Here is a 27,213-nt window from a genome sequence, read left to right as displayed (position 1 = left end):
GGAGAGACCCACTTTCTTCCAGCTGGACTGATTCAATGGACACATTGGAACAATTGCGCCAGGGTAGGTTCAGGCTGGATATTAGGAAAAATTTTTTCACTGAAAGGGTTATCAGGCATTGGAATGGGCTGCCCAGGGAGTTGGTTGAGGCACCATCCCTGGAGGTGTTCAAAGATGGGTTGATGTAGTGCTGGGAGGTATGGTTTAGTGATGATGCTTCTTGTTTGTTGTGTGGGTGTCTATTTTTGTCAGTTAGGTTGACGGTTGGACAAGATGATCTTTAAGGTCCCTTCCAACCTAGAAGATTCTGTGATTCTGTGAACAACTCACTGGTAACTAAGACAAATCCCTTTGGATTCCCATGGGGTGACCTGCTCAGAAATCATAACTGTGCCCCACACATGTGCTAGTTAAGCCAGTGGAGCCCCTCGGCACCTCATGAGGTAGGTAAACGTTATTGCTCCCCACTTCCCAGCTGGAGATGAGGCACTGAGAGGTTAGACGGCACACGCCACGGGTAAGGTGAGAAGACTGGCAGGGGAACCTCTCAAAAGACAGGCAGGTGATTTCTTTAATATCTTTTGCCTTGTTATTGTAGTGATCTCCACCTGTCGATGTGAGAAGCACCTACATTTTGGCTCCAGGAAGAGCTATGTGCGGTAAATGCACTGACCTGGTGGCTCAGGAGAGAGGTGCCAGGCTGGCATACAGACATCTGGGGTATCTCCCTCCCAAATACTGCCCTTCCACAGCTCCCCTTCTCACCAGCAATTTCAGGGCTGCATTTTCTGAGTTGTATGACTGCTCAGAACTCCTGTTAATGTCAGTTATTAACATGGCTGATGAAAACAGAATGGAATTGTTGTTTTTAGTTTCTCTTATCTATTTTCTTTCCAGTAAATCAGTGTCACAGCAATACTTGAGGCACAAGAAAAGTTCTGGGTATTGTTGACAGCCTGGAGTTGACACTTCCCTGTCATCTTCTACATGCCTTGAGACTTAAGACAAGAATTAACTGCTACGGTAAGCAGAAAATTTTACATACCAGCAAGTAGTTACAGTTTTGTTAGTATTCTTGTTTGCTTTTTCTTTATTCATGTGATTTATCTGAACCTTCATGGCCCAACCCCAGTCAGATGTGTAACTGAATCTTATCGTTGAGTCAGCTTCTAACCTCCGTCCTGGGTCTTCACGCTTCAGGCTCTGCTCACCCTGCTGAGGTTCAGCTTGTTAACCAAATGTTTTGTGGAATGTAATCTCCACCAAAGCCAAAAAGTCAGGGTGTTCTCCAAAAATAAGAGCACATAAACCTGGACGCCATTGCCCTGCTGCTATCATGTTTCTACATTTAAGTTTTGCTGTCAGTGTTGGTAGCAAAGGAAAGGGAGATATCACAGGATGAAAAATGAAATGCCAAGTGCAGAAGCTCGTTACAATGCTCTCCAGCAGCTTCAAAGGACTTCCATTGCCCTTGGAGCCAGAGACCAGAGAGGATCCCATTGAATCCCACAGTATTATTCTTGGCCATTCAATCTCTGACATGCCTGTGCTTCTGCAGAGAGAGGTTCTGGCAGACATCTCTCCCTCTTGATCCAAAAACGCCTGAACTGAAGGACAATGTGTGGATTGGGAGAGGCACATTGGGACATGCAGTTTCTCTGTGGGCTGCACTTCCCTCACAAGGGTGAGGAAAATCCTCGAAAACCACCAGTGCTGCACTCGATGCTGTTTTCTGCTTTGGGAGAGAGAAAGTGATAGTCCCAGAGACGCTGCCCATCCACCACGTGCTGACTGTACCTACCATACCCCCGTCTTCCCCTCTCATTTTAGAAGGCAGGTGCTACATATCACCTGTTGGGCTCAAGTTATATGGAGAACACGTGCCTAACATCCCTGTTTTCATCACTCATGTACCCCGGGAGCCATCTTCTGTGAGTCTGTGGGCTTTTTTGCTCTGCTTCATCATCACTCCTTACCTCTCATCTAGAAAAAAAAAAAGACCACCAACTCAAATTTACCACCTGTACTCTGTAACCAACACTGTTGATCCTGACCAGTCAGCTGTCCTGAAGGTATCGATGAAGGTCCTATCCAAAGAAAGCAGAATTTGGATCCTAAAAGGGGATTTTGCTCGTAAACCAATGGAAAGAAACATGATGTTCATACGCCAAAGTAAAAATAAAAGGATTTGCTCAAAACCAGAGATTTTGGAAAGGAAAGGCCTCATTCAGTTCCCTTACAGGAGATCCACTGTCCAGACCCCTCCTTGTTGTGTTTGTCTAGTCCCTCAGGAATGCCTATGTGAGCATTGTGTCTGGATGTCCATCGCACAGCAGGCACCACCAGCATGGCCGGCCCCAGATGAACATAGAGCACCTTTTGGGTGAAAGGTGAGCACGTATTTTCAAGTATGAGAAAAGACTTAAGTCTGTCATAAAGCAAACAAGAGCTGGGATGTGAGTTGGCAACCAACCAGCACAGCAGGTTCCTCCATGATCAGCAGGCTCCTCCATGGTGCCTGTGCATGGAGTTGCCTACTGGAGGACGAGCCCTCCCCTTTACCCTCTGAAGAAGCAATAAAATAATCAGTTTTCTGGCTTTGCATCCAGATTAGGTTGAAAAAGAACCAACGAAAGAGAGTTTTGTAAATGTCTTCTGCTTTTTTCTTCTGTCTTTTTTGTAAAAGTCACTGCTGTGCCAGCATGCCTAGCTAAAGACAGACCAATATACCAAATTAAAAAATATATAGGTGCCTGGAAATATTAATCTTGAGTATTTATCAATTGCATGAGTGTTCTGGATGATGCGCAAGCCCACGTGGCCCCTCAGGCCTCTCTTCCTTGATGAATTAGATTCATTGCTCATAGCTAAGTGCACAACCATCTTTTCTTGTTTTTCTTCCTCAGGGACCATCTGGTTTCGTGTATATCCTGCCAGGCTGTTGGCATCAGATTCACTGTAGTTTCCATCCAGCATCATAGTTTTTGAATGAGATATTCCACACGTACATGGAAACTAGGAGCATAAACAAGAAACATAGCTGAACACTGGAAGAACACATTAACAACAGAAATTATGCCTTTCTATTAACAGACAGCTTTTAAACAATTGAGCTTGAAATTTTAGTTGAGATACTGTAAGTTTTTCTTTTAACAAAAAAGTCACTTTTTTTTCTTGTATTCCAAAAGGAAAAGATATGGTTTAGCTACACTGCTATATAAATAAAAACTAATCAAAAGGTTTCCTTAGCTAGCTCTGTTCAGCCTTGCTGTCTTGAGATTCCTTATTTTGATGTCTTTATATTTATAATTATTCAAGGACAAGAAGCAGTTTAATCTGTGGAAATGGCTTATCCAGTACATCATGGAAAAAAAAGAGGGCTAAGTTCTGATTTCACAGATACACACTGCCTTTGCAAATCTGATTTTAAACCAAGAGGATCAGTTAAAAGCCTAGTGTAAAATTCCAGCTCTGTTGACATTGATTTCAAAACTTGCATTGACTTCAGCAGCACCAGCATGAATCCCAAAAGTCTAAGAAAACTGTCCGTCTCATAATTACAGATTATATACTTATATGTAATGAAAATGGACTCCAAAACCTCCTTTCTGCTAGGAATTCCTGCCTCTGATTACCCACAGACTTTTTTCCTTACGCAATATCACTTTGCCCCAAATTCCTTTCTTCACCAAGAAGTGCATAGATGTGTGCATTTTCCAAGGACTTGTTTTCAAGGATAAATTCAGCTAAAATAATTACATTTATATACACAGAAATGTAGATGTCCTGTATATATATATATTAAAAAAAATATGAGGTGCATATACCTGAATATGTAATATTCAGGATGCCACTGGAAAACTCTGCACTCAAGGATTTTTCTTCAAATTATTTAACCAAAAGATCACATTGTTTACTGAAAACCTGAAAATCAATTTAGGAATTGTTTTCTGTGTTCTAGTCATAACCACATGATTCGGTCTCAGCAGATTGTGTGCAGAAAAACGTGACAAGTTTGTAGCCCATTGGCCCTACTTCTTACACCCATCACTCCAGGAATTTTTTTTGGAGCACTCTATGGGTGCAGCTGCACATCAGTTGAGTTTTAAGGTGTATTTTATACTAAATAGGTGTAGCTAAAAAACAAGCCCACCACCAAAACAACAAATGGAAGAATACCATCAAGCTCTTTCTTATCAACTGATGATGGGTCTGGGAGATGGTGGGTGGGTGGAAGGGAAAGAAGTTAATGGCAATAAGCTAACTGCTGCAGGACCCAGCAGAGAAAGAAATTCTGCAGATTTACTCTTAGCCCCTGGGTCAAAATGCAGTTGCCTTGGCTTCATGTACCTGTGACAACAGTCACCCCCATGGACAATGGAGCCTAATGTGCTGGTAACCCACCTCCACAGAGTCTTAAATTCCACCTGTCTTCACAGTGTCACACACTTGCAGGAATATGCTACATCATTTCACCCTGCAGTGATTTTAGTCTGTGTCTACACCAATAAATTGAACACGGCCAAAGAGGGCAGGGGGGTTGGAACTGAATGATCTTGAAGGTCCCTTCCAACTTTAACCATTCTATGATTCTGTGGCTGAATCCAGTTTCCAGAGTAAAGCTGACTGTAGAGGGGGGAAATTAATTTGCTCTGAATAACATCTTTAGCTTAAAAATATAGCAATTGTGGCAGCCACAGTGATGTATCAGATATGATACTTTTCTCCCCACTATGGTCCCCACACAGTCCCAGGCTGCAGACTTCCCCAGTTCAGGTCACACTCTCCTTTTCTCTGATGTTTCTATCAAGACCCACGAGACCAACTCCTGGTTTTCTGGTGTTAGCAATGCAGCCCGAGGTGGAGCCATCTAAACAGACCCAATTTTACACACCTGGATGTCAGTGTTTTCGCATTTACAGACACAAACCAGTCAATATAAAGACCAGATCAGATGTAAGGAAGAAAAAAAACAATAAATGAATGAAGTTTTCCTCACCCTCTCCCGCAGTTTCCTCTCCTTCCGCTCTTGCACCGTCGTCAGGTAATTCACTGCCGCGTATTCCAGCACCGAGAGGAAGACAAACACAAAACTGACCCACAGGTAAATGTCCACTGCTTTGATGTAGGAGACACGAGGCATGGAGGCGTTCACCCCGGTGATGATGGTGGACATGGTCAGCACGGTGGTTATCCCTGGAAAGAACCAAGAGAAATAAATATTATTGACTGATACCGTCCACAAGGCTTTTGCCTCAAGAAAAACAGAAATGTTCTACATCTAACTCTAAAAGATGTTAGATGTGAAATAAATTTGTGATAATTATCTCTCCTGCCAATGCAGAAATGTTCCACTGTCTGCGCTTTTGTGCATGTTTTACATTATATTAATCATTGGATAAAACAAACATTTGCTTGCCCAGTAGCTTTAACCATCAAAATTAACAGTTCCCTTTCCTGCCAAAACTCTCATGTTCAAAGGTTTTCATGCAGTCATGGCTTGTTATGGCTCCTCTCACCCAAAGAAACTCTGGCAGGAACTGCTCGGCGATCGATCCAGAAGGACACCCAGGACAACATCACCATGAGGGTGGCGGGGAAGTAGGTTTGGAGCAGGAAGAAGAAGATGTGTCGGCGTAAAGTGAAGTTTATGTAGAGGCGATTGTACCACCCTTTGGGAGAGGAGGAAAGCCAGAATCAGTGAGAACAGCCTGGATAGTAGGCACAGAGACACAACACCTTTCTTTTGATTTTTTTTTAATTTCTAAAGGGTAGTGAAAAGAGAAACTGATCTTTCAAAACATGTACTGTCCAGACTGTGGAGACGACTACATTTCGGTGACGTATAACCCCAAGAGCTCTCCCACAAACAGTTAATAAAGCATTAGTTTTAGCAATAAATCAGAAAAGGCCATACCTGTGCTACTGTAGAAAGCCAGTCTCGATGTAGTGTGGAATTTTTGTATCAAAAACTGAGACAAAGAAATCTTTTCATCAGTTTTCAGAGATTCATTCCCATTTTTCCAATACAGCATCAGATCTTCATCAGTATAAGCATCTTAGGGAAAGAGGAAACGTGATGTGATGTGACTTTATCTTGGAGGGGAAGCAAAAGTTAACAGATCCAGACAAAATTAACAAACACAAAGACATCTTTGGCATGGAGTAATGCCACATGTAAGTTTGCTAACAACCATGAGTTAAAAAGATCTTGCCATATGATATACCATGACAACAACAACAAAAATTAGACCGTACTCAATCAGAGAGACAAACACAGTGATGAAATGACAACTGGAAGAGTACTTTTCTGAGCATCACATGTCAAAAAACATAGACAAGTAATTACTAAGTGATCAGAATAATTCAGGAAATAGTCATGGGTAAAATACACAGGCACCTCAAATGATAACAACAAGTGTGACAGGTGTGATTTGAAGCAAAAGTCTAGAAATTTTTGAAGAGGGTAAATGCAAAACTTAAGGAATTAATTAGCGCACTAGGTAGAAGGAACAGGGAATAAAAAACAGAGTTATCAAGATGGCCAGGGGGCTGGAGCACATGGCATAAGCTGAGAGGCTGGCAAAGCTGGGTTTGTTCAGGTGCAAGAAGAGTCATCTGTGGTGGGGTCTAGCTGCTGCCCTGCTAGGGGTCGTACAGAAGATGGAGACAGGCTTTTCTCTGAGATGCAGAGTGAAAGGATGAGAGGAAAGTGATGCCAGCTTCAACAAGGGATTTTTTTTCCAAGCAGGTAAAAGGAAAATTTTTCAGGATGAGGGCTGGAAAACATTTCAACAGGTTGCACAGAAAAGTTGTGGAGCCACCATTAGCTCGGAGATGTTCAAAATCTAACTGGACACAACCCTGAACAACCCCCTCTGAAGGTCCCTTCTCTGAGAAGGAAGGAGCAGCTGACCTCAAGACCAACCTAAAACTCTCCTCCCAATCTAAATTATCCTATAATTCTGTGATTATAGATGAAAATTTCAGTTGAAGAGCTGGGAGGACCTCAAAACAATTAGATGTTAGTCTTGGCACACCCTGGAGAAAGTTTACAGAACAGCCGTGAAAATCTTACTCTTCAAATCAATTTCTCTGCAGAATAACTCCTTCCCAAAGAAGCTGAGCCCAAGTCACAGTGTTTGCAGGATCAGAATTATATCATACATAAACCCCTTTGGTGACGAAGGTTAGAGAAAATTAATGATGATTATACTCCACTTTTCACTGGGACACTTGAATGCACCACCTCCCTGTCAGAAGCAATGAACAGAGAAAAACTTCTCCCCCAGCTTTCTCATCAGCAAGCTGCTGAGGACAAGTATATGTTGAATGCTTCTGTTGGTGTTTTTTTTTTTAAAATTGTCATCTATTAAAATATTTTGCTTGCAAATTCCCCTGTGTTGCTGCATAAGGGCTGGATACACAACATGGTAAGTCAATAGAAAGACTTTCCATAACTCTGGTGAACTTTTTTTTCAGGCTCTAAAATAGACTGTAATCTGAAATGTGTCCTGTCTATGTGCGTGCAGCCAGCTGTGGAGCATGTCTAGCTAGAAACACAGATACAACATACAGCTCTCCAGCTCCAGAGAACATGTCTGAGAGTCCAGGGGGAAGCGGCTGAAGTCCATGTTGCACATCGCTGTCACTGTGATCCTACAAATTGAAAATGGGAAAGTTTGGTTGCTGTGACGAGCAAAGAAGGGAGAATGTTAACACAGATAAATCATTCTGCAACTTTAAAGCCAGGAATTATGCATAATGTTAGCACAAAATCCCCAGGAAAATGCCCACCGATTCTCCAAGTCCAAGTGAGATGGACACACAGACACTCCAAAGGAAGCTGTGGTTTCAGTACGTATGAGGGAACTAAAGTTCTTGGACATTGCAGTAATACTAATGTCAGTATGGATACTCCCATACTACACCATGTTTTATATCCAACTATTTCCCTACAAGACAACAACATAAAATAACTTCACCATTTACGTGTGAAGGTTGCCTTGTGTCCAGTTTGTTTAAGGTTTCCTCATTTTCCCCATTGCTCAGTTCCCTCTGTAGTCATCCCAACAACAACCCAAGCCTGAGGAACACAACCAACCTTACTTCAAGCCACAGAATTCCTCCAGTATACATATTACTAAGGCAAAAGTAGTTCCTCACTCAAATTCTATACATATTACTAAGGCAAAAGTAGTTCCTCAATCAAATTCTTTTAATCTGGGGGGTGCATTTCTGGGGCAGGGGGTGTAAAATGGGTGTAGCTGTTTCTCAACGAGTGAGATTTGCCTTTCTCGAGTTTGTGTCTCAGCTAGAGAGCTGCAGCAATCGTCGCTCCCGGTTTTAAACGAGTCCAGTTGTTCCCATTATGTAACGAGTCTTCCAGTGGGTCACTGAACTTTTCTCCTGTGGACAGATTTGCCGTGGAGCTCCCGATTTAGTCGGGGCAAATCAGCTGTGAGTCATCATTTCAGAGGCCGACTTACATCGTCCGTGACCATTTTCTAGATTCGTTGCAGATGTTGATAAAGAACTTTTCTTCTGTTCAAGGGATTGTGATCCAAATCCTGCTCTGACCTACACACTCAGCGCCCCTGAAAAGCACAGGCTGTTCATTTTTACTGTAAAACTAGAGTAGAATTTTGCCATATGAGCTAAACTTAAAGAAGCTTTCTGGGGATATGCTCCAGAAGGTGTACGGGAGCAGTGACCTCCCATAGTTGTACGCAGCATTTAAAGATTGCATGACTCAGTCTTATTACAATTTGCTATTTTCTTTCCTTAAACTGTGGCACAACCTGGGGTCATTAACAGTTTGCTAGTCAGGGGCAGCACAGAAACTCAGATGGTCAATGAGAAATTCCTCACCTAAAGCCCAGTGCCAACCCCATGCAGATATCTCAGGACATCAAGAGGACATTTATAACGCCACTGGACACCCATGCTTGGGCAGCCAGATCACATTCTGAATATCCTAAACACCACTAGACCCAATATCATGCAGATTCTCTTCTCTTTAGATTTTATGAATCAAATTATCCATTTAACTTTTGTGCAGTCAGCAGTGGTTACTCACACCCTTCCCTCATACCTCCTCGACAGCTCACAGAAAATTTTAAAAGCAAAAACTCTGTACGTGGGCAAATTAGCAGACCTGAGTAGAGCTAATGTTTTCTATTAAAAATACTTATTCCTTCATTTTGGCTGTTTAGCACTGCTAACTAGTGGTGGGATGCTGTCTTCAGTGCACAAGAACTGTGGGATGTGAGCAATGGAAATCAATATTCAATTACAATCTGTAGAGAAGGTTTGTGCCCTTCTCCTGCTCCTGTCCCCTCAGTGCTGACCCAAGCTTACAGGTGTGTGCCCAGGTGGCCAAGAAGGCCAATGGCATCCTGGCCTGTATCAGGAATAGTGTGGTGAGCAAGGAAGTGATTGGCATGCTGTCCTCTGCACTGGTGAGGCCCCACCTCAAGTGTTGTGCCCAGTTTCGGGTCCCCTCACTAAAAGAAAGTCATTGAGGTGCTGGAGCACATCCAGGGAGGCTGGTGAGGGGTCTGGAGAACAACTCTTATGAGGAGAGGCTGAGGGAGCTGGGGGTGTTCAGCCTGGAGAAAAGGAGGCTGAGGGGAGACCTTCTTGCTCTCTACAACTCCCTGAAAGGAGGGTGTAGAGAGGTGGGGGTCAGTCTCTTCTCCCAAGTCACAGGCAATAGAACAAGAGGAAATGGCCCCAAGGTTTAAATTGAATATTAGGAAAACTTTCTTCACTGAAAGGGTTATTAAGCCTTGGAACGGGCTGCCCAGGGAAATGGTGGAATCACCATCCCTGGAGGTATTTAAAAGACAAATAGACGTGTTATTGAGGGACATGGTTTAGTGGTGGACTTTGCAGTACTAGGTTAACAGTTGGACTTGATGATCTTAAAGATCTCTTCCAACCAAAAAGATTCTATGATTCTAACCTCCTTCTTCATATTTCTTTCTCTTTCTTGTCTCTCCTGCTGCACGGCACCTTCATGGTCATCCAGTTCTAATAAAATAGACAGTGTCTTTACTTGCTTAGTTACCTTTCATGCAATAAATGGATTTATTAAATGGGCTCAGAACAGGAAAAGTGTTCCTAAATGTATGGTCAAGATGGGATTTTCGTCATCAAGACCACGAAAAACAAAGTGGCCATATGGTGCATAGTCTCTTTCTTACACACACACCCCTTTCTTCATTATTTTAATAATTTGTTCATTATTTTAATAATTTAAAAATTTGTTCATAATTTTAAAATAAATTCAACAGAATTATACCTGGATTCTGAAACCAGTAAACTTTAGAGCCCTCTGGCTTGGTGGGATACTGTCCTACTTGGGACAATATAACCCACTATACTCATTCTTCAAAAAGAAATAGCCTCCTTAATCAAGCTTTATAAAAAACCTTTCCTTGTTTCTGAAAATTATTTTACCATAGCTTAAGTGAATAAGTTCCAGAAAGATCCTAAACCAGAAATCCTTGTGTTACAGAAATTTCAAAGGTCACTGTGCACTGAGAGCATGCTTTCTGTCCTGGGGAAATGTTCTTTTGTCTGAGCTCTCAAGTTTTTCTCCTCTGGCCGTGTATTTTCGTCTGCACCTCTTTTTACATTCTTCTGAAGGAAATGAAATCTGCTGGGATGCTGATAAAAGTGGCCTGGTTAGAAAGGGGAAGTCACTGAGCAAAACAAAACATCCACTGAAAAATACTGACAGAGAAAGGCCTGCCAGACAGGGAAGATGCAGCATCCTTGAGAAGCACAGCCACCCTCTCTGAAGTGGAACTGGGTACATAGAAACCTGAGACATCCCAAGATACCATCAATAAGCACAAAAAGAAGGGACTGTAACAGCAACTTATTGTCCAAAAAGGTAGAAAATGGTCCAGAAAATACAAATTGGTCTGACAGAACAAATACCATCACTATCTATGGTCACTTCAGGTGAAAACCAGAAATCAACCGCACCTATCGACTGCTCAAAGTGGTGGTATCCAATGCCCTTTTATGTCTGTGTGGTATAAGGAGGACTTAATTTTTAGCCAAATTGGAACCTCTCTCTCTGAGAACTTCCCGTGTTGCACCTTTCCATTTCTAAACAGATTGAATTTGCTGCATGAACTTTCTGCCAGCTCTTGCGCTGTTAGTAGGGTCACTCAGCTGACTCCCAACCCCGTGACATGGAGCATCTCTGAAGTGAAACTGTTGTCTCATCAGTTCCCCTCTGGGCCCGCTTTTTGGGTTGTTTTGGTTTGTCCTCCACCCAGTGGGATGATTTGGTTCACTTGATGACAGTATCACTTGGTACCAGTATTATACATCCATATCAGCCTATCTATCATAAGTATATCTTCTGTTATATTGCTGATGAGTTACCCCACTAATGATAAGCTTGTAGTAACCTGTAATAGTATATTCCCACTTTGTTATTGCTATTATTGGCTGTTGCTATATGATTTATTGATGCTATGTTATTGATCGCTGATAGCAATTTGTAATAGCATGATACATACATATTTACTTTATTATAATTGTAGGTATACTTGCTAGTGGTGATTTTTGTGGTATTTTTGGAATCTGTAATAAGGTAGAGAAGTTTAGAGGATAAAGCCTTCATGTCCTTGTGTATTACAGCATCCTGCAAACCCACAGTCATGATCTCTGTACACTCACAAACGGGGTAACCCCTAAGGTCATGACAGGGCCTCAGGGTTCTTCCAGCCAACAAACCTGCTGGAAAATCAGGGACTACAGGGGCTCTTTAATGCTGCCATTTCAGCCTCAATAAACTAAAGGTAAACTTTTACACCAACATGAAAATGCAAAATAAAAAAAAGGTTTTTCCAGACAAACAGGAAGCAAAATAGGATAATTATAGAGGTCACCATCTGGTATATCAGCAGCTTCCAGTTTAATCACACACTGACCCCGGGATGAACATTCCCGCACGACTAAGCTCTCCTCTGACTGCAAAGAATTAGGAGAATATTTCCCCCCGGCAGAAGATTATCCTGTTACTGCCCACAGCATAGTTTCTCCCATCTTCCTGCAAAGCATCTTGTACTGGACATGCTGGAAACAGGGCTCTACATCAGTGGTGGGAGCAGGACGGTTGGCAGTAGCAGTCCTGGTGGTCACCAAAGCCATGATAGGAGTAAAATTGGCAGTGAAGCCCTGGGGGGTGTCCAGGAGCAGCACCGTTACCTCATGCTGTAGAGGACATGACCATCGGGGAACACTCGCAGCATGATGTTGTCAGTGGTGGTGTCATGAATGAAGGACCTCTTGGAGTGCACGAAGAAGACGTCGGGGACCCAGATCTTCTTCACCAGCCTGCCGTCGAAGGTCATGCTCTTGTTGGTGGTACTGGGAAATGAGAGACGCTCATCCCTCCAGTAGTGTCTTAAGTACAGCGTCATAGTGAAATCCTTCATGGAAAAGGAAAAGGAAATGTTGCTTTCTACATCTAGGAGAGACCAGAAAGAAAACCCACCCCTACCAGGTAGATGAAATCCCTCCCCTCTCAACTCCTGTTTCTTCCCTGGACCAGTGCTCTTTGTGAATAGATTTTTCCTGACAAAATAATTTCAGCCAAAATAAAACATAAACCCCCAATCAATGTATTACAGTATTCAGTAATGTTCGGTCCTAAAAAGGACATAAATATACCCCAAGAGAAGCACTGCCCTGCAGAAATGGTTCTTCAATACTGACAAAATTATCTTGAAGGACTATGGTATCAATAATGTGTTCAAGAAGGAAAAACTTTATGAGAATAAGAATTCTGATAAGAATTAGCTTCATTGTCAGGCTAAACATTAAGAAATTTATCCCCAAAATAACTAAATTGTTGCAAGCAGCAACTGAGGGAACTGTTTTTCCTACTGTACAAGTGTACAAATCAAGCTCTTTTTTTAAGCTTGTTGAGGGGGCAGGAGCTTCAGTCACACAAAGGAAAACATCTGTTTGTTGATCCCAACCTGGCAGCTGCTGCTTTCAGAGCTGAATCTACTCTCTCGTGCTGAGAGATCAAATACACTCCTTTTCTTTATATTCCCAATTAAGCCAGTAGTTACGGGAGCCACAGCTGCCAAGCCCGGGCAGGCAGCAGGACAGGCTGGGATCTCTTCCCAACCACTCGGCAACTGCTTCCAAAAACCACCACCACCACCACCACCTCCTCATTCTGCTTTGCCAATGACAAACCACCGGTTAACCCAACTCTCTCCATTTCAGAGGGCTGCCCTGGCAACAGCCTCCCATTGCCAGTAGGTTTTTCATTAATTTGTTCTTCATATATAATATTGAAATATTCTATATTATATATCATATAGAATATTGAAATAATATATTATTATTGAAATATTCAAATATTTCTGATGGGCAAGACTTTCGTTGGAATCAGATGCTCCAGACAAAAAGCATTGCAATTCATTCACTTGCACTAATTAGGCTTTTTTGCTGATGCGACATTATCTTGATATATTGGAGCCACAAAACTCCTTGTGACAGCCATTTCCTGGGCTGAAAGCTCCTTCCCACCCATTTCGTTACAGGCATCCCCCAAAATCCCCTCTTTTGATATCCAGGCAGGCAAGCTCCCTTCTGTTAATGAAGATGGAATTGTACCACAATAAAAGCTCATCAGCCTAAAGCTCTTTCTCTAAAGTCTTCATGTTTTGCCTAGGCAGGAGAAGGTGCCCAAAAACCAGGGAGGAAAAGGCAGAAGGAGGAAGGAATCAAGAAGTTTCCTCTTCTCCTCTATGTTCCCCTTTCCACTTCTCTTTCCAGTGTTCTTATTCCTTTTCCAATAGTTAAAAAAAAAACCCAAACCAAAACACCAAAACCCAACCAAAACAAAAACCAACCCAAACAGGAAAATGCTTGTGAACGCTCTTTTCACTGGGAACACCTTGAAATCTGTTGAGGGTTAACAACAGCATGTATTTCTTCCTGTTTTTTAATTAATTAAAAAAAAAAAAAAAACTAACACAATTAAATTTGGTGCAAATTTCCTGAACAGCATCATCACTGACTGAAAGGCTATTCCCCCACACCAAATTCCACTTTGGCAGAGGCAGCTCAGGCTCTCCCTGGCAGCTCCCACTCACGGGCCCCAGTGAGGTTACTCCCAGTGATGAAGAAGCAGGAATGGCTCCTTCTCATTTATGTTGCCAACTTGATTTTCTAATGTGCTTCCCAGAATCATGCATTTAAAACAAATGGACTCAATGGTTCCCTAAGGAAGAAAACTCTTGCAGTAAGCGCAGCTTATGTGAAATTCACCATATACCTTCAAATCTTCCTAAGCAGCTGCTTATATTTTTGGATGTAATAGATCCTTCACAGCACTGATTTTTCTCTGATTTAAGGTCCCTTTTCCTTCATACTTTTAATCTTTACCTGAAGATACAGAGATAAGCCCTTAATCACCCGATTTTATCAAGTCTTTGATTCTGAGTATCAGCCTCTTTGAATTTGCCAAATTACTTTCATCTGACCAATAACTTGAAAACCAGTGGGAAGGACTTTTTATGACTAGGAATAATTGAGGCTTAAAAGAGGATTACGTACCATGTCAACCTCAGAAATACTGTCCAAGCTTTCAACTTGCACATCCACCCCAACAGGGATTGCAGGGCCTGCAGGAGAATGAGATTTAGATATGTAAATAACTGTTCTTTTATGTCATTTGCATTTAATTAGCACTATAAGGTAGCATGCAAAACGTTCTGAGCTTATGCTATACTTTTCTGTCCATAATTCTTCACAAGTGGGCTCGTGGAAGAGTCAGTGAATATCCATGTAAGGCCCCATTTGAAACACTGAATTATCTTCTGCAATGTTGACACCACACAGCTAATCCACAGCCTGGATGAAACATTTGCATATTTTTAGAAGCTGAGCCATCCCATCATAAATTTTAGGCCTTTATGAACAAATCTGGCCCCAAGAACAGGAGACTGATAAGAAGAAACTGCAAGCAATAAAGTCTTCCTTGTGGATTTCTCATTTCTTATCAATAAGACAAGCTACATTAAACTCTGAACAGCCCATCACCATTTTCATTCATATGACTCATTGATGATGTTAATAGTTTTCCACAGCAGTTTTAAAATTAGCAACCAGAAAATTTGCAAAGAGTAAACAAGTAGAAGACATCCCATAATAAAGCCATACTCCTCCATAACTAGAAATCTTGTATCAGAATTTCAGTGTAAACTGCTGCTCATTAATGATCATCCAGTAGATTCCTTCCCAGACCACTGTAACTCATTGAAGAGAGGCAAATCCATGGCAAAGTCACAGATATCTTCTCCTTGTCACCCTTGCCATTAGTCCTTTCTTTTGACTGGCTCCTTGCCCCGGGAGGAGGAGGAGACACTGCTGATGTCCAAGGCAGATGCGTCCTTCCTAACGTACAATCCAGCATCCAGCAGACAATGACTAGCACATTGTCCTTCTGTCACCCCACAAATCCACCATCTTCTGGTTTGACCAGAGGAAAAGGCAGCTGCATTAAGAGGAAATGGCTTTGCAGTATTTTGCTCCCCTTCGTCCTCATCAGTTGAGTAGTTGTGGAATATGACAGGATCTAACGAACTAATTAGCTAATAGAGTGCAGTTTTTGAGGAGGTGGTTTCTTACTTCTGGTTTTCAGTTGACTTAATAAGTGATGCTGCACCTGAGTACCTACCATGTCTGTCTTATATACAGTATTTAAATGCAGCCCTTTTCAATCTGAAATCACTCTATGAGTTTACACCTTGGTTGCAGCCACACTTTCTTCTACTCTCTAGAATCATTTAGGACATTGAGTAAACAAAAGTTGAAAACAACACCATGAGAAAGGATGTCTATATGACATTCCTCCAGCTCAGTAAAACGTGCTTTGCTTTTTTTAAACAAGGCAGCAAAAAGCACTGTATCTGTGGTGATAGCGAGCATTTTGATGCGCAGGACAATCAACAGGGAAACAGCACAACCCTGCTGATAGGCAGTGCCCTGCTGGTAGCCCTTTCTTTGCTCCGATACCTCGTGAAGTCATACATGGTGGTCAAGAAGAGCTAGGGCAATGATTCAAATACTTATCTATTCCTTTAATGCCTTTGAATATCTAATAGGTCTCCAGTGCAGTCATGTTTGTGATATTTAACTTGGGCCTCTGCTACAGTGAGGCTCAATGCCCAGAGTAAGCCACTTCAGAAAGGCTCCACAGCCCAACACAGCCCACGTCAGGGCAGGCACAAGGCTGCCCTCAGCCCTTGCCAGGGAAAGCATTTGTAATTAATATTATTTGTTGTCACACACAGCTGTTGACGTTGCTGTCGTGCCCAGAGTGCTTCTGGACAGCCACGCCATGGTGGGCACCGTGCTGACCTCTAGAGAAGACATGCTCTCTGCCAGGACAGCTTCCCAGCACATCAGGTTGTGCCAGAAGAGGAAAGCAGGGTTCAGCCATGGTGCTCCCCACTGGGTCTCCCCTGGTGCCCAGGGGCTACGTGCCCAGCACATGCTGGGCAGCCCCTCTCTGCTTCCAGACTGTGAGAGACACTCTCTGTGTACCAATGCTTAATTTAGCCTTGATACAGGAAATCAAAACCCATCCAAAGCCTATTTACTGCTGCAATTTCCACGCTTGTCTGAGCACTGATCACAGATTTTTAAAAAAAACCAAAACAAACCAACCAAAATCAAAACACAATGAACAAAACCACAAACAGAAGATCACTGCCAAGTTGGTATTTGTCCCTCTCTCTTATTCCTTCTCTGTCTGCTCTTGAAGATAAAATACTATGTCCATATTCTTTTTTTCATGTTCCTGCACCAAACGCTCATTTGGGCTCCCAGATAACCAGTGGTGCAAGGACAAAGTCAAAGGTTCAGTCTGGAGCTGCCACAAAGCTTTATTAAACCCAAGATAAGGGCTGTTTGGTGTAAAGCTGGATGGTCTGGAAAGCCCTTGAGAGAAGAGGCCTGAGGCTGGGTTAGGTGTCTTGTACATCAGTAAAACTGCTTTCACTTTTTTTTTCTTTTTTATAGTTAATTGCAAATTTGAGGGCTGATATAACAGTGAGTATAACAGAGAGAGGGAGAAATTATTTGAACTCTGGACTCACACATGAAGTTCTTCATACAGACAGTATGAAGAGGAGACTGTAGAACTTACTTATCAGTGGAAATTTGCCTTTCTTGGGCAAAATCCTACTACAATCATCAGGAGCAACCACTGCTTTTCCCTTCTCCCGGCTCCTCACTCAGCACCCGGGGCTGATGCAGGGAGAAAGCACATGAATGGGTGCTTTGAGACAACGAGACCCTTTGGAGGAGGCTTTGACAAGAGGTTGGGCCGAGCAGGGAAGAGTGGGCAAAGGGCCAGTAGAGCCAGCCCAAACATTGCTGCCTGGGAGCTAGTGGAGGAATCAAACAAACACCAAGTCAATGAGCAGAACTGATAACAATAATTGCATATTCACTTGGCACATCATTCTTTGAAACTTCTGCTAAGATGCCATTTGGCAGAGGCACTTGATGCAAACAACACTGTAAATGCGTGCAGTGTCTGAAGCAAAACAGAAGCTCCGTAAAGAAATGCCCTCAGAAACAAACTCTGGGTTTCCTTAAAGGTCACCTTGGCTACCGCACATACGATTGAATTAAACGGCTGTTGATCAGCCACAGAAAGTTGTCAAGAGATCTTTGGTCTCACTAATCCTTGGAGTCAGTCAGGAGCTGCTAGATTTTTAATCCAGTTCCTCTGGAAACTGAACTGTTCAGCCACTGGGACTGCAGACACTTTGCCAAATTTCCCATCAAATGCCACTAGGGATGAGCAAACAGAAAAAAATATCTTTAATGAGAGGGAGCAGAGGATGAGGAAAGTGTGAATGGGAAGGGAAAAGAACAGCCGAGATGGTATCTGACACACTGAGCAGGTAGATAGAGGACAAGTAACTTAGATTATAGCATAAAACCTAAAAAAGTGCTCATCGATTAGCTTTTCCTCATCATAAACATTATTTTTTCAACACTCATTTTTTCTTCAGGGAGAGGAAATAGGGAAAGATCAGCTCGGAGAATTGCAAACAGGGAAAGACCTGAATACTGTAACACTGGAGAAACCTCAAAGCTCAGGCTCCTCTCTGGGATGTTCACTGCTGGACAGGAAGCCAAACGGGTCCCTGTGAAAGCTGTGGGTTTGGCTGAGACGAGGAAGCAGGGCTGCCTTGCTCACAGACTGCAGGCCAGCAAAGCTTTTCAGCTCATACTTCAGGGTCTCTCTGAAAAGTGTCAGCCAAATCCATGGAATTATTCAAATTAAACATGAGCTCAAGTATTTATAGATCAAGGTCTGGAGAGAAACTGTATAACCTTCAACCGAAGCGTTTCTTCTAGAAACAGCCAACATGTCAACATCCATTATCTCCATCACTGTCCACAGAAATATCTTGCAGAACACAAATCCTAATTCAGCAGGACTGATACAACCAGAAAGCAAAACCTGGACTCTTATAAAACTTCATAAAAGTCATGGACTCCCACTTCCAACATCAATGAACTATTCCCCTTGCATCTCAGACACAGCACGGTGGCAGCTGCCACGCCAAGCTCAAGACACTCACACAGTCATTAGCAAATTTGACGATATAAAAATTGGAAATGGAAAATAGGAGTTTTTCATTTTGAAGGAGATATTTATACTTGCATGTTGAGAGAGGATTTAAGTGACCTGAAGCACAACCTGAGGCTGATGGGAGCGCTTCTACTTACTCTCTTATATTGGGCAATAGCCATTAGCCCCACAATTTCTATATGGGATTCACAAGTGGTATGACAGAGCACCCTTCCATCTTCTCACTGTAAAGGTACCACCTTCTGAAACTGCATCAGCAACACCTTCTCACTGTAAAGGTACCACCTGCTGAAACTGCATCAGCAACACCTTATGTCTGTAAAGTCCTGCATGTCAGTGTCCTTGCCTCAAACCGAAATTGAGTATTAAAAAGATACTCAGGGGCCAGCCTGTCAAGGTGTTTGAGGCTTTATAGGTCTATATTCCTTTGCCAAGTTCCCAACCTGGTGTCCTGAGAATCAGTGATAAGAGTGCTCCTTCGTTTCTCTTTCTTCTGCAGTGAGCTGCTCTGGTTTGTGACCTGCTCTTCAGTGAAAGATATTGCACACTCAGCTTAGGTGCTGCATACAGAAAAGATGCTGTACAGGTTACCTTTAAAGAAGACTCACTTTGACCCTGTGTCCAGTGGTTGAACAAGTAGAACAGACAGACCCAAAAAGTCTCCATTTTGGGTGGGTTCTGACACCGGGAAGACTCTGTGGCTTGTTTCACCTCACAAAATCTCCAATTTGAATGCTAAACTCTGTCCCAGGTTGGATGGGACATCTGGTTTGGGGCTAACCCCTCTAGGAAACCCAGGAGGTTTCCACAAGTCCCGTTCAGGAATGACTTCAGAAGGTGCCCAACAGTAAAGCCTGTCGCATCTCAGCGTGTCTCAGCACCCAAAACCACCCACTGAGGAGCAGCCAGGAAAGCTGCAAAGGATGAGTCAGTTCCCAGTCAGAAGCAGGTGCTGAACACAAACATGGCTTTTATTTTTTAACACTGCAGTGGGGTGTGGAAGACAGGGGAGAGCATGCTCCCGTGGAAATGCCTGGAATCAGTTCTCCTCTCCAGCTCTGAGACTAAAGCTTTGTGACATCTCGTTTATCGCTTTGGCAGTGATTTCAAAGGCTCATTGTTTTTTCCGAAACAGTCTCCCTGTCCCCTCGTCTGTCTTTGAAGGAGTGAGGCAGATGCAGGCCCTGAGATAAAACCATCTATATAGGAAACAAGCAGGTTTGAGACTTCTTTGCTGCCAAATATTTTGTGCACACTCAGAGAGGGTTGCAAATGTCCATGAGAGAGCCCATGTCTGCAAGCTACAGAACAGTCTTCGGTGTTTCTGTGTATGTGTGTGTGTACATATATATTTTATATATTTTTTATATACGTTTGGGACCTCTTAGGTGTGGGCAGCTTCCAGGCAGCCACCAGCAGGATACACTCATCTGCTGCCCTACACCTGCAGAGACCTTTTTTCCTCAACATCTCCCTGACTGCCGGTCACTGAGGGAGAACCAAGTTTTATTCCAGCCCTTGATACTAACCCTAAATGAACTACTTATGCTTCATTCACCCCACCATCCATCCATCCATCCATCCTGACAAAACCACTGCCCAGAAAGGGCAGCGAAGACCAGCAGACGTTAGGCTATTAGGCTATGAAGAAATATAATAAAAGTACAGCATTTGGTTGTTCCTCAGCAAAGAAGATACAGCTATTTTAAGTATCAACTAAAGCTGCTTATTCACAGGCTCCCTGTGAAATACGAGATGTCATAGATGAAATGCTTAAAGTGGATGTTTAAGGAAGGCAGCGAAACAAACATTTACATAATCTTTAAATATTAATATTTGTAAATAATACCTGAACATCTGCTAGCTAGAACAAGGGCGCTGACATGGAGACAACCCCCCAAGGGTCAAAACAAACACAGCCTCCTTTCGCTTACGTAGGCTACTTTGAACATCAGCAAAGCAAAAATCTTTGTCATTACCACCGTCCCCAATAGCCTGTCTCTAATGGGCTGAGAGCAGGGAAGACAGCCGTGCTTATTGGGCTGTTAATAACACAACTTACACAACATTTGCTTGCTCACTTGCTCTTTACAAAGATACCTTTTTTCCTGGGAAAAGAAAAAAAACCCCTTCACTTTTCTCTAATGATTTTCTTCCACTTCACCTTGAATAACCCCAGCCTGCTCTGGGCAGCGGCCACAACTCTGCTGGGCTGGCAACCTGCTGGCTCTCCTCTGCGGACCAGCAAGAGTCACTGTGGCCACAGTAGAGCAGCTGTAGACCCCATCCCCTTTCTAGCTTAAAGTTGTAGACTGGTCCACCAAAAACGTCAAAGGTTAGGAAAAATGGTTGCCAAAAACTGGAACAGGGTGCACCAGTTTAGTGGTGACTGGTGTCCCATGAGCTGGCAAAAGGCAAGCATTTGGGATTCTCCTTCTCACTACTGTAATGTCACAGAATCACAGCATGATATGGGGTTGGAAGGGACCTCTGGAGATCATCTAGTCCAACCCCCTGCCAAAGCAGGTCCACCTAGACCAGGTTGCACAGGAACGTGTCCAGGCAGGTTTGGAATGTCTCTGGAAAAGGGGACTCCACCACCTCTCCGGGCAGCCTGTTCCAGGGCTTTGCCACCCTCACAGGAAAGAAGTTCCTCCTCATGTTTAGGTGGAACTTCTTATATTCAAGTTTGTGCTCATTTCCTCTTGTCCTATCCCTGGACATCCCTGAAAAAAGACTGTCCCCATCCTCCTAACAACCACCCTTGAAGTATTATAGGCATTGATCAGATCAGATCCCCCACTCAGTGCCTGCAACTGCCTATGATGCACACCGTATCTATCCTAGGGGCTACCAGCCTGGGGTCCTGCATGCTTTCAGATCTAAGCCTGTCTCTAAACTTTGCTTTCCCTGTCTTGTTTGCCCCAGAAGAGCCACTGGAATGAGCAAGCTCCCCTCCTGACATGATCAGGAGTGAGTAGGGATGGTCTTCAGCACCAGAAAGGCCATCTTCTCTTCTCTGAGAGAAAAGGAACGATTCCAGCACAGGCACCCACCTCGCAGTAAGGAGTGGAAATGGTCAGAGGAAAACTTATTTGCAGGCAGATTATTATATGATAGTGGTGCCTTCACACTGCTGTAGCTGGCCAGAGCCTTCTTTTGTCTTTCTTTATAATTACATGATTAATTAGATGAGCATGAAATCAAGTGAACTCTTTTATTCTCACCTCCGAAAGCCGGCCGCATGGTGAAGTCATGGTCATCAACCCTGAGGAGCTGCTCTGTCTTTCCTCTCCAAGTTTTGGTCACGTCGTGGTTCTTCTTGTAGATGTGACTGCAAAAGACAGCAAAAGCATTGGTTGGACGTATCTGTGGGCCCAGGGGCACTCTGTGGCTGAGTTCTGCCTGCCCCATTTCAGAGCCACAGCTTTGTGGGCACAGCCCCATGGAGGGAAGCAGGGTTGCTGCCAACACCTCTTGGCTGGGTACCAAGGTGACATTATCATGAGAAAGCTCTTTCTGACAATGGCCACACAATGTCATAGGCTGTTCTGAGACTATCTGCCCCTCAAACATCAGTTGAGTACCAGCTTGTGTACACTCACTTCGCCTTTTGACTTTTAACAATGACAAAAATCACCCATTTTCCTCCACAGCAGCAGGAAAAGAAGGGGTTTATCTGAAGAAGTTGGCAAGATCTGCAGTCCTTCACTCTTCTGAATATTAGTCCCAACTTTTTACTTGAGAGCTCATATCACAGTAGAACAAGGGTGACAACAAACCCCTAAGAAAAGTGTAAGAAAATCACTAAAATGGCATAAGTGGGTAACTAAACAGCAAACAGACAGACAGACACTGCATGGACTTGGAACATGTTGACACTGGAGGGGTTCAAGGCCAGGCTGGATGGGGCTTTGAGCAACCTGGTCTGGTGGGAGGTGTCCCTGCCCAGGGCAGGGGGGTTGGAACCAGATGATCCCTTCCAACTCTTCCCATTTTATGATTCTATGACGATAATATAAGCCTTTGTGCTCCAGGGCACATTCTACATGGGAGAATTTTGATTCCCCCTCATCATCAACGATCAGGGAAAGGCCTAAGGACCAATGAATGTTCAATCAAACCTCTCTACTCAAAGAATGGGGTCGGGGGGGAGGAGGGGAATCAAATTAACAATCCAATAAAACTTTGGATTGCGTGCTGTACGAGGAAATAATATGGAAACCCTGACGGTACTACAATGCCATCTTGTAAATCGATGGCATGGCCTCACTGAAACGCCAGGCTCTGATCAATTAGCTTAAAAAATCATCAAACAGCTAATAGCACATGAGAGAGTTACTAAGAACAAGTTTATGGCTGCAGAGGCTTCAGAGGGTTGGTCGGTGGCACCAACCTCACCTTAGGAAAAACACAGAGGTTTTCAGGAATTTCCTAAATCAGGTTACATTTGATAGCCAGCATTTAATCACCAATTCATGCCCAATCCTCCAGGCACATGACGGACAATTCCGAATGTACAGAGGTCTGTCATTTAATTTTTAATCAATTTAATCCATTTACAAAGATTTTTGCATAGAGCTGCTTTTAATGACAGGCAGCCTACACAGCCTTTGAAGCATGTCAACTATTTTTGCCAATTTAATCCAAAAGCAAGACCAAGTTTGTTCGTAAAAACCACATTCTTTATAACAGTGCTTGACAACGGCTACCCTGGTATCTTCTGACACTCTCCTCTCTGATGGGTGTCCCATGCCACCCCCACCACTCCTTGGCACAGGAGATATCTCATTATCTGCAGGAAAGGTGAATACAGCCTCCAGCACCTCTGCAGAGCTGAGGGATGCCCTGAGCACCCCTGCCCATCGGGCGCCTTTGCCAACAATCACTGGCATCTCCTAAATCCTCCCTGAGGTACTCACGGTCTTTAGTGCTTCTGATCATAGATTTGTCAGGGTTTCTTTCAGCTTTATGTACTTTCTGCAGTTCCTCACTATTCATTTATAAGCCACACATCTCTTTTTCTTTTTTTTTTTGCCATGTTTTTCATATATAATTTTATTGCTGTTTATGCTTTTTATGATTTTGATAAAACTGGTTTTTGTGGTGACTTGTTCCTGTTCACAGAGGAGAGAAGGGGACAGGATTCACATTAAGTTTCTGCAAAGGATTTTCCACTATTGCCCTACTTTTTTTTTTTATATTCTTCTTTCCATTCACTTCTAGTTCTTGTTCTTTCCATTCACTTCTTGTTCTCAATTGCATGAGAGAGATCTCTTTTTATATTGCCAAATATATCAAAGAAAGTTAAATTTTGATGGCATGAGGAATCACAGATAACAGCTGAACAAGACTCAAACCAGCAGTGGGTACCTACGAACTCAGACCTTTCCAGAGCAAGATAAACTTATAAAATTGTTAGCAGTGCTCATTGGGTAAGTGGTGACCCTGAAAGGAAACATGATTTCCGGCGGGAGTGTGGTGCAGCTGCCAACAGCCACAGTCCAGGACGTTTCTGCACCTCCCTCTGGAGAAATCAGCGTTGACTTTGGTCACAAGAAGACGGTCTCTCATAGTCATGGGACATTGGCTCCTATTATCCCATTTCCTATTGGGATTTGGAAAATATTTTTACAGTTTCGATGAAAATCTTACCATGCTTCAATGTATTCTCTGGGGAAAAAAGCTGAAGGTGCCACTTACTTTGGGTAGCAGCCACACCAAGCTGGAGGACATGTACACGGTGTAAACTGAGCACCAAGAAAGGTACGAAACCTCCTGTTTTTCTAACCAGCAAAGTATACGACTGCTGCCAAGGTGCCCAAAAAGATAAACAAAAAAGGTGCAATAACAGTTTCTGACTGTCGTGACAGTTAACTCACTCCTAGATGAACATTCCAAATTTATTCTCTCCCGTTACTCTCTGAGCGTACCCTACACAGAAGTGTATCTTTAATATTAACGTACACAGATCACACAGGATCAGATACGATGGAGAACTTTCTGATAGACTGGGAACATCAAGGTCCTTGATTTTGGGACCAGCGCCCTCAGAGCTCCACCGAGGGGGGGAACCTCTGGACAACCTTCTAGTGAAGACGTTCTGAGCTCACACAACCCAGGGTACCTTCTGAAAAATCAGTATAAAGATCTTTACATCTGGTTGATGTATCACCTTAAAGGACGCCAAATATCAAACTTACCAAATGCAGACTCCCAAACATAGGAATAAATTTTCTTGTCTAATACATTTACTGTAAAATTTACTGTATTTCTTATAAGTCAGCAAAAGAAATACTAAACTAAGAAATAATACTAAACTAAGAAATACTAAGAAAATGTGATGAAATTATTAAAAAGGACACTGTCTTCATTTCTCTTGCTTGGTTAGAAAACCAGTATAGGAAGTGGTTTTAATTTCCTTTTACTAGAAGTGTCCCCTATTAGTTGCTGGTTTAGAGACAACTATATTTTTTCTACGTAACCGGAAATTTGGAGTATCCATGCCACCACTCCATACACTCTTTTTTATTATTTTTTTTCAATATTGCAGAATTCTCTGTATTTAAGATGCCATTCACATTTGATAGTCTCCTAAACTTGATTTTATATACTTTTAAATAACTGCATTGTATGGAAAATTTGTGTATATATTTTTTATTTTTTTAAAATATATATCTATATACACAATAGGCATATAGTTCCTCAGTTTCTACCTGGCTGGAAATCTGTTCATTAAAACCACTATTCCACAGGAAACCAAACAGTAGCACTTATTCTTTACAGGAAACTTCTTTATATAAGTAATTTTAGCAGTGCTTTGACTTCCACTCTACCACAGCTTCACAAAAGTAACAGCGCTGAAGAAGTTGCAAATAATTATTTTCACAATGTTTAAACGAAGTGCGAAATATTCAACTTTTAACCCAGAGAACAGCACTACTTTTGGGCAAAAAGTCATGCTGAAAAGAAGGATTTATACTATTTTGTTACTTCAAAGTAGATGGTCTTTGCTACACGCAAATGGTTTTTGTGAGATAAAGCTACTGTTGAACACCCCTTATTTCCCAGAAAAAGACTTGGAAAAAATGTCAGCGTTAAGTGAAATAATGTAGATTCAGAGGCACAACTTCAGTTGGCTTTAGGATTTCAGAATCAGGCCCTTTGCTGTTGCAGCTTTATAACATTTATGTCACTAAAAGCGTGTGCTACTGCATTTTCCAATAAACAGTATAAACCTGGGAGCGTATCAGGGGCTCTATGCTTTCTATTCCATCACAACATTTCGTTGTAAAACGCTCAAGTTCCAACACTTCCCCAAAAAAGTGCTGAGTGTTAAAGCAAAAAACCCCAAAAAATAAATGAAAAGATGAAGGTTTACAGCCCATAGCGAAGCCGTTTAATAAGATGGATTAACCTAATTTTACTTTTTGAGCCCTTCAAACAATGAACAGTCTTGTAAGATACAATTGCCACGGGATGACATAACTACAGAACAGGATAACGTACTTTGGACTGTCTGACAGGTTTGAAGATTATCTTTTCCAACATCAACCTCGGGTCAAATCTCAGCAACAGCAAATCTAATAAACTTTGCAACGACCTTTAACTCTTTCTCCTGCCTTTGCTTAACTTTAAAATGCACAGCCTTGTAAAGTTTCCATGGATTTCTTCAAAATATATTTGTAATTTTGCAGTCCTCGAGTAACTTCCAGGGATTTTTATTATATTAATTAATCCCACGCACGCTAACCAACTCCCCCACCCCAGACTGTTAGAAAATAACATGCCATTATGGAATATAAGCAGCACAGAAATTTTAGCAAACAGGGTAAATAACCTGCTCTAGGAACCAGGCTGGAACAACAGATTTGAGCATCTCTATTAACTGCAGCCTCTCTGAATTCTCCCTGTAATTTTTACCGAGCAGAAGCAGACAATCTATCTGCAACACCTGCCTCGTTAGGAGTTAATTATCATTAAACTGGACCGTTCGCAGTTAAAACTGAATATGGTGTCAGACACTAATCAAAAGACATTATCTATAAAGCCGTTTGCCACAAAGACACTGCTAAGGCAGATTGTTTTATGTCTGTGTAGCAATGGATTTGTAACCCTCCAGGGAAAGGAACCTGTGTGTTTTAATGACCCTTACCTTGCCCTCTGCACCTCCAGCTGGCTCGTCCACCTCCTCCTCCGGTGCTTTCGGCTTTCCACCAGGAGAACTAAGCAAAAGATTAATAGAAGGAGTTTTGCAAAATCAGGCATCTTGCTGGAAGCAGGAGCGGGGAGCCGTGCGCTCCGGTCACCTCCGGCAGCACAACTCCCCCTGGGTTTGAACATCGAATCCACTCTTAATTCCGGCGGCGCATGTTGGTCGGGGATGGGTGGTGGGGACGCTCCTTTCCTGAGGTGATGTTTCCCCAACAGGCTTCCAGGGGGCTTCTCTCTCAAAGCTTCTCCCTCATCACCATCACCCCCACTAACAATTGGCCATTACTCACCAAGTTCCACTCACCCACCGTTTCCACTGGGTCCTAAAGGATATT

At 42.8% G+C, this 27,213-nt stretch overlaps 1 protein-coding gene across 1 annotated transcript; it reads right to left on the bottom strand.

The window, feature by feature from the left end:
- Positions 1 to 2,706: 2,706 nt before the first annotated feature.
- On the bottom strand, positions 2,707 to 26,938 carry GABRR2 (gamma-aminobutyric acid (GABA) A receptor, rho 2). Its single transcript, XM_014964695.1, has 9 exons — positions 26,820 to 26,938; positions 21,892 to 21,998; positions 14,605 to 14,672; positions 12,235 to 12,458; positions 7,577 to 7,659; positions 5,918 to 6,058; positions 5,520 to 5,672; positions 5,000 to 5,196; positions 2,707 to 3,015 (listed from the first exon to the last, which is right to left on the bottom strand). The coding sequence occupies exons 1-9, from the start codon at positions 26,930 to 26,932 to the stop codon at positions 2,707 to 2,709; spliced, it is 1,395 nt and encodes a 464-aa protein (XP_014820181.1). The 5' UTR covers positions 26,933 to 26,938.
- Between the last annotated feature and the right edge of the window lie 275 nt (positions 26,939 to 27,213).

Source organism: Calidris pugnax, unplaced genomic scaffold, assembly GCF_001431845.1.
Source record: "Calidris pugnax isolate Ruff unplaced genomic scaffold, ASM143184v1 scaffold219, whole genome shotgun sequence".
Lineage (NCBI taxonomy): Eukaryota > Metazoa > Chordata > Aves > Charadriiformes > Scolopacidae > Calidris > Calidris pugnax.
Note: the sequence above shows the minus strand (reverse complement) of the source record. Positions and strands in the feature narration are given on the sequence as shown.